Below are 7,457 nucleotides of genomic sequence, written 5' to 3'. Positions count from 1 at the left end.
TGTGTCTGTGTGTGTGTGTGTGTGTGTGTGTGTGTCAGAAGCGAGACGAGCGCTGCGTGCTGAACTCTGCTGTGAGGGTGGTGGACTTCGGCAGCGCCACGTTTGACCACGAGCATCACAGCACCATCGTTTCCACCCGACACTACAGAGCGCCGGAGGTGATTCTGGGTAAGAGCGTGTGTCAGTGTGACCTTCTGACGGCTTTCAGCTTGTGTGTGTGTGTGTGTGTGTGTGTGATTCTCTAACTGTGTTTCTGTAGAGCTGGGCTGGAGTCAGCCGTGTGATGTCTGGAGTATCGGCTGTATTCTGTTTGAGTTCTACCGCGGATACACGCTCTTCCAGGTGTGTGTTTGACTTTGAGAGTGTGTGTGAATTTATTGTGTTTCAGTCACATGAGTTTACTGCTCGTCTGCCATATTTATGAGCATCAGCGGGATTTCCACAACAGTCGTGCTGCACAGTATTTTTGTGGAAACCGTGATACATTTCATTTTTCAGGATTCACAGATGAACGGAAAGGTCAAAAGAACAGCATTTATTTGAAATAGAAATCTTTTGTGACATTATAAATGTCTTTACTGTCACTTTTGATCAATTTAATGCATCCTTGATGGATAAAAGTATTAATTTCACACAGTATTAATTAAGTATTAATTAAACTCACACACACCCCAAACATTTGAATGGAAATGTATGACAGTTTCCACAAAAATATTGTGCAGCATGACTGTTTTCAACATTGATAATAATCAGAAATGTTTCTTGAGCAGCAAATCAGCATATTATTATGATTTCTGAAGATCATGTGACAGCGCCGGAGGTGATTCTGGGTAAGAGCGTGTGTCAGTGTGACCTTCTGACGGCTTTCAGCTTGTGTGTGTGTGTGTGTGTGTGTGTGATTCTCTAACTGTGTTTCTGTAGAGCTGGGCTGGAGTCAGCCGTGTGATGTCTGGAGTATCGGCTGTATTCTGTTTGAGTTCTACCGCGGATACACGCTCTTCCAGGTGTGTGTTTGACTTTGAGAGTGTGTGTGAATTTATTGTGTTTCAGTCACATGAGTTTACTGCTCGTCTGCCATATTTATGAGCATCAGCGGGATTTCCACAACAGTCGTGCTGCACAGTATTTTTGTGGAAACCGTGATACATTTCATTTTTCAGGATTCACAGATGAACGGAAAGGTCAAAAGAACAGCATTTATTTGAAATAGAAATATTTTGTAACATTATAGAATGTCACTTTTGATCAATTTAATGCATCCTTGATGGATAAAAGTTTCTATGCATCAAAGAATGCTGAAAAGTAAAATGTATCACAGTTTCCACAAAAATATTGTGCAGCATGACTGTTTTCAACATTGATAATAATCAGAAATGTTTCTTGAGCAGCAAATCAGCATATTATTATGATTTCTGAAGATCATGTGACACTGAAGACTGGAGTAATGATGCTGATAATACAGCTGCGCATCACAGAAATAAATTACAGTTTAACACATAATCACATGTTGGAGGGCTTGTTTTTTTTTTATATTTATACAACTGTACATAGAGTAAATAATGCACAAATCTGTACATAATTGTTCTGTTCCAGATTCATACCATATTATTATTATTATTATTTTCTCTCTCTCTTTACTCTTACTTATTTAAATGTTCTTTCTGTTCTCATGTCATGTATGCATGTACTGTACGCTCCAAGAGCTCCTTAAAAACCACAGCAAATGCCTTGTTTGTTTGTGCACGCTTGGCGAATAAAGCTAATTCTGATTCTGACAAAACAGTGATTTAAAATTATAATAATATTTCACTGTTTTTACTCTATTTTTGATCAGATAAATGCAGCCCTGGTGAGCAGAAGAGACTTCAAAAACATCTCAATTATTCAGAAACCTTTGACCAGTAGTGTATATTAAACCACAATCCATCTCTGCTGATGCTCATAAATATAAACATAACTGTTCCTGAATCAGATCCATACGTGTTCTTTCCTACATGTATGTGTGTGTTTTAGACTCATGATAACAGGGAGCATCTGGCCATGATGGAGCGAGTACATGGACCCGTTCCTTCCAGAATGATCCGGAAAACGAGGTCAGGAAACACTCTGAGCGTTGGTTGATGTAGTCCGTGTGAATAGAGTCCAGTGTGAGAATGACTTGACCTCTGCACTCAGGAAGCAGAAGTACTTTTACAGAGGTCGTCTGGACTGGGACGAGAGCACGTCTGCGGGACGATACGTCCGAGAGAACTGCAGACCTCTGAGAGTGAGTGACTGATTACTCTGACCGTTAATTGGATCATTATAATTCATTTTTTGTAGTAATAAAATAGACCTACGTGAGCAATAGCCTTTAAAATGACTTAAAATGCATATGTAATAGCAATGAGGCAATAATAATTAGTTTAAATAAAGTATCAAAAGCAAGTAATCATATAGTTTTATTGAACAAATACATTATGTGTTATAAACAATGGAGCTAATGTACATTATGCATTATAACAAATGCCAGCAGAGGGCGCCAACGACCTGACGATTGTTTTACACTACGCGAAGTAATCCTCGTTTAATATTGTCCAAACAACATTTAATTCAAATGTCTACATAATATTTAACATTTGGCCATTTTTTTACAGTTTGTGCGGAGCAGCGTTTATTTACTGTGACACGCACACACATAACCTACACGCATGTAAATAATTAAAGCGCATATATTAATCCTGCATCGCATTTATTTAAGTAATTTAATCGTAGCGTTTGTGAATTCACAATAGCATTATGCTTTATTACAGCAAGAAGCCGTGGTTTACAGTGAATTTATAACAGCTAAGGGACGTTGTTAGGTACGAAAAAAATAAAAAATTTGTACATTTTAAAGTTAAATTATTCTATCTAATGCACTTTGAGAGTTAAAAATTAAGAGCTGCAACATGTTCTTAACTAAGAAAACTTTAGTCAGAAAGAAGTCAGTGAATTGACTCGTAGCTGAACTTTAAAGTTGGACTCAACCCTCTTTTTATTTGTGAAATACTGTCTCAGTCTAAATTACACTCACACTGGGGTTTTAGGAAGCCAAACACATTAGAATAGAATAATAATAATAACAGTGACAGCCATATATTGTAAAACAGTTGCACTGTAAAATAAATGAAAATGAATATTTCATAGGTATATTATATACACTGTACAGAAGGGAAAGTACAATACTTCTTTCCTAATTTCTACACTTGAAAGAGATGTTTTGAATTTGGGCTGCATGTAAACCGCTAGCTGTCAGCTATTCTTACTGCACTTTAATCTTTTATTCAGAAGGAAACTCCAGCTTCAGTGAAAACATGCTTACAAAAACACAAACACGTCTCACTACAAATCTAGAGAAACGCTGTAATCATCTGTCGCTGAAATAAAGCATAACTGGTGTCTGCTGCGTTCCCAAACGAGCGCTAAACTCACAGAAGATTAAATAAAGGAGTGGACTGCATTCATTCAGTGTGAACGAGTCGTTCTGAGACGCAGAAAACACCGGATCACGAGCTGATCGTCTGAACCAAGTGTGCGCTTCGCTTTAAAACAGACTTGATGAAGAGATGAAGCATATTGTGCTTTCGGTTTGAGTTCGTCTGATACTGTGCCAAAGCATAATGACCCAAAACACAACTTTAAACACCTTTTATGCCTTTTAGAATAAAAAGTTAAAAACTACACTTTTTGCCCAAAAGACCTATCGTTTCATATCGTCATGTGACCGCGATAATATCGCGATATTTCGATATTGATAATATTGTTACATCCTTAGGATTTAGTTATATAATCTATGTATGCTGTTATTTTGGTGTGGTTTTTGTATTTAAAATGAATTGTGTGTTTATAAAGTAGGGACTGATTGTGTAATGTTGTTAATAAAGGTGTGTTGAAATTCAAACTCTGTCTCTCTCTCTGTCAGAGGTATGTGTTGTGTGAGACAGAGGAGCATCATCTCTTCTTTGATTTGTTGGAGGGCTTGCTGGAATATGAGCCGGATCGGCGCTTGCCTCTCTCCGCTGCGCTGCTTCATCCCTTCTTCAGTCCTGTCCGAGACGCTGAACACTTCAGTGGAGCCCGTGACATCAGCCGGTGACCTCTGACCTCTCCTTTAGCCTGTGCTTCCACTCCGCTAGCGCCTCAGAGCGGGATATCCTGTTCCTGAGCCGCTGGTTCTGATCCGCGTGAGCAGGTTGGTCATTCAGTCTTATGAATATGTCATGAAGAAGAGGCTGCTAACGATTGGCTGAGGTCTCTGCTCACTGCTGATTGGTGGAGCTGAACACAGAGAGAGACATGACAGCCAATAGAATTAGACTGACACCTTCACATGCTCCCTGATTGGTCAGTCCTCGTTTGACGGACAGCTTCAGGGGGCGGGACGTCTTAAGGTTGTTTTGGGATCATCACAGGATTTCAAATATTGCACATGTCGCGGTTCTCAGCAGATGAACACTTTTTCAGTATTTATTTTATGACTCGAGTTGTTTTGTATGAGATGAATATCCTCGTTTCTATAGTAATAAAACGTGCTTCGTATCATTTGAGCGAGTGGGAGTGTGTGTTTATTAGGAATCTTTTGTAAGGTTTCATCAGTGTTTGTCTGCGCTGAAACGAGCTCATGTTTGCATGAGCACTTCTGAGGAACAACTAGTCACCGACAAAGGTTAGCAGGTTAGTGGCACCAATATTCAGAGATTTGAAACTGCATCTTCACCAGTACAGCTGTGTTCTGATCTGAGTTGTTTTGTGAATCATAATAATTAAATGTTAAATTATTTTTGCAGAGACATTGTGTAATCTGTGTTGTAATATGATCTATTTAAGATAAAGCCGTCCTCGGTGGTGTATACAAGCTGATGTTCATCTTCTGGACTTCTCTGTGTCTAAATTGTAATGTGAACTATATGCTGATAGTCAAGTCTAAATATGTGAATTAAGGGATTCATAAACTCGTTTGAGCTCCGATATTAACTTGTAGTCCTCTTGAGGTTTTAGGTTAATATTTCAATAATTTAACGATGCGTTCACGGTTCTCTGATGTCGGTTTATGGTCACATGACATGCAGGAAAAATATTTTATGGTAACACGTTCCATTTATTAGCAATAGTTAACTACTTTACTTTTATTAACTTAGCGTATAGGACAACGCACACAGAGCTACCTATTGCACCATCAGCCCATTTCACGGTGAAATGCCAAAAGAAAAGCCAAATTTTGTGATGCACAAAGAAAATGGGCTATATAAAACTAGAAATTGTAATGTGTAAGCATGCAAAAAATGCATGTGACTAGTTTCTCGAGGGCACAAAAGTTTCTTGTGTGCATGTATTTTTTTATTTTAGGGACTGTAGGTTGTCACTTCGAGAAAATCAATGAAAAAAACCCTGAGAAAATAAACATTTACAGATGACTGTACTGTATACCAAATATAAAGCTGAAAATAATGCTCTATGAACCGTTCATGTTAAATATGGTCTGAAAATCTACCGAGAGGTTTGGAAATTTGAGTCTGGAAAAGTATGGAATGTTAAAATGGAAATGGGTAGAAACCCTGAATAGTGTCTGTGCAATCAGTCAAGTGTCTCCAACTAAGCAAGCCAAAGGTGTGTGTGTGTGTGAGAGAGAGTGAATGAGTGTGTGGGTGTAGGTGTGTGTGAGTGAGTGCATATGCGACTAAATCTTACTCTGGGCGACTAAATAATGTCTTAACATTAGCCATTGGCTAATAAATTCTTAGATTTTACACGCCAGTATGTGTGTGAGAGGCGTTCAACACAGATTTTCACTCGATAAACACGCTGACTGAGCGCTTGAGAGTTTCGCTCTCCGTCAAGCGATCTGTACTATTTGGATGCGCTCAATGGATCATGTCATGTACTCAATGGATACGCAGTATGTAGCAGCAGCGCACCTGTATTTGACGTACCATAAACTAGTGTGAAGGCGCACGACTCGCCGTCGCTTTACTGACTGTGTTTCTCACACATGCAAAGAGAGAGAACGAGAGTCTTGCATACCACGCTGAATCGACGCGCTACATGTAAACCATATTCTTTGTTGTATTTTCCTGTCAAAATAACAGAGTTAATTTAGAATTATTCAGCTTTTAAGAACAAGCAGAAGATATGCCGGTTTCTCAGCAGTGGGCGGAGCTAATGCGCAAACAGCTCTCGTTGGCTGGCGCTCATCTATTACCGTCCCTGTTTTGATTTCAGCAAATCAGTTCGAGCGAACGCTGACAACGTGATTAATATTCATGAACCCATCAGATAATAATAGTAGTAGTAGTAGTAGGCCTAGTATCTTTTAATAATAATTACTATTACCTATGACCAACAATATCTTAAACACCACCACCAGTCCTAAGTTCAGTTAAAATGACAAAATATGCATTCATTCATGGTTACCAAGTTTTAGTTCTAATCACTAGTTCTATCATTAAATAGTGCTTAAAGCCAAAGGTGTGTGTGTGTGTGTGTGTGTGTGAGAGAGAGTGAATGAGTGTGTGGGTGTAGGTGTGTGTGTGTGTGAGTGAGTGCATATGCGACTAAATCTTACTCTGGGCAACTAAATAATGTCTTAACATTAGCCATTGGCTAATACCTGTTTTGATTTCAGCAGATCAGTTCGAGCGAACGCTGACACCGTGATTAATATTCATGAACCCAGCAGATAATAGTAGTAGTAGTAGTATCTTTTAATAATAATTACTATTACCTATGACCAACAATATCTTAAACACCACCACTAGTCCTAAGTTCAGTTAAAATGACAAATATGCATTCATTCATGGTTGCCAAGTTTTAGTTCTAATCACTAGTTCTATCATTAAATAGTGCAAATTTGACAAATTTGTACCCAAAAGTGAGCAAAACCTGACAAATTCGGCAAAAACCTAAATTTGTGGATGTCCTCATTTGTAAAACGGTTATAAAAATAAAGTAAACAGTTTTTTTTTTTACCTTTGAAATTGTAAAAATGCATTAAGTTTTCTGTGAGGAGTAGGGTTAGGGGTAGGGGTGGGTTTAGGTTAAAAAGTGTATGACTATCTGTATATAAAAACAATAGAAGTCTATGTAATGTCCCCATTTAGATAGCTAAGTAAACGTGTGTGTGTGTGTGTGTGTGTAGTGTGTGAGTGAGTGAGTGAGTGTTTGGCTGGTGTCTGGAGTTCAGATGAGTGTGTGTGTGTGTGTGAGTGAGTGAGTGAGTGTGTGTTTGGCTGGTGTCTGGAGTTCATGAGTGTGTATGTGTGTGAGTGCGTGAGTGTGTGCGTGAGTGTGTGTGTGTGTGCGTGAGTGTATGTGTGTGAGTGTGAGTGTGTGTGAGTGCGTATTTGTGTGTGTGAGTGTGTGTGTGTGAGTGTATGTGTGTGAGTGTGCGCGTGAGTGTGTGTGAGTGTATGTGTGTGTGTAAGTGCGTGAGTGTATGT

General features: G+C 38.9%; 1 protein-coding gene and 1 long non-coding RNA gene across 4 annotated transcripts in view; one reads left to right on the top strand and one right to left on the bottom strand.

Moving 5' to 3' along the window:
- Positions 1–2,934, bottom strand: part of LOC107739842 (uncharacterized) — an 8,850-nt gene extending 5,916 nt beyond the window's left edge. Inside the window, exon 1 of the long non-coding RNA XR_001640037.1 lies at positions 2,870–2,934. This is a non-coding gene — a long non-coding RNA (uncharacterized LOC107739842). The remainder of the gene's footprint in view (positions 1–2,869) is intronic.
- clk2b (CDC-like kinase 2b) overlaps positions 1–4,568 on the top strand; it is an 18,436-nt gene extending 13,868 nt beyond the window's left edge. For 2 of the 3 annotated variants that reach the window (XM_016552052.1, XM_016552051.1), the window contains exons 9-14: positions 39–168; positions 260–342; positions 1,835–1,849; positions 2,014–2,093; positions 2,176–2,266; positions 3,944–4,568. In XM_016552052.1, coding sequence (XP_016407538.1) covers positions 39–168; positions 260–342; positions 1,835–1,849; positions 2,014–2,093; positions 2,176–2,266; positions 3,944–4,117 — 573 coding nt within the window. In that variant the 3' untranslated portion in view covers positions 4,118–4,568. The remainder of the gene's footprint in view (positions 1–38; positions 169–259; positions 343–1,834; positions 1,850–2,013; positions 2,094–2,175; positions 2,267–3,943) is intronic. The other variant, XM_016552053.1, reaches the window with a different exon arrangement.
- The last annotated feature ends 2,889 nt before the right edge of the window (positions 4,569–7,457 follow it).

The sequence above is a fragment of the Sinocyclocheilus rhinocerous genome, unplaced genomic scaffold, assembly GCF_001515625.1.
Source record: "Sinocyclocheilus rhinocerous isolate Xijiao unplaced genomic scaffold, SAMN03320098_v1.1 scaffold645, whole genome shotgun sequence".
In the NCBI taxonomy this organism is placed as follows: Eukaryota; Metazoa; Chordata; class Actinopteri; order Cypriniformes; family Cyprinidae; genus Sinocyclocheilus; species Sinocyclocheilus rhinocerous.
The sequence above is the reverse complement of the archived record's forward strand: the minus strand, read 5'-3'. Positions and strand labels throughout refer to the sequence as shown.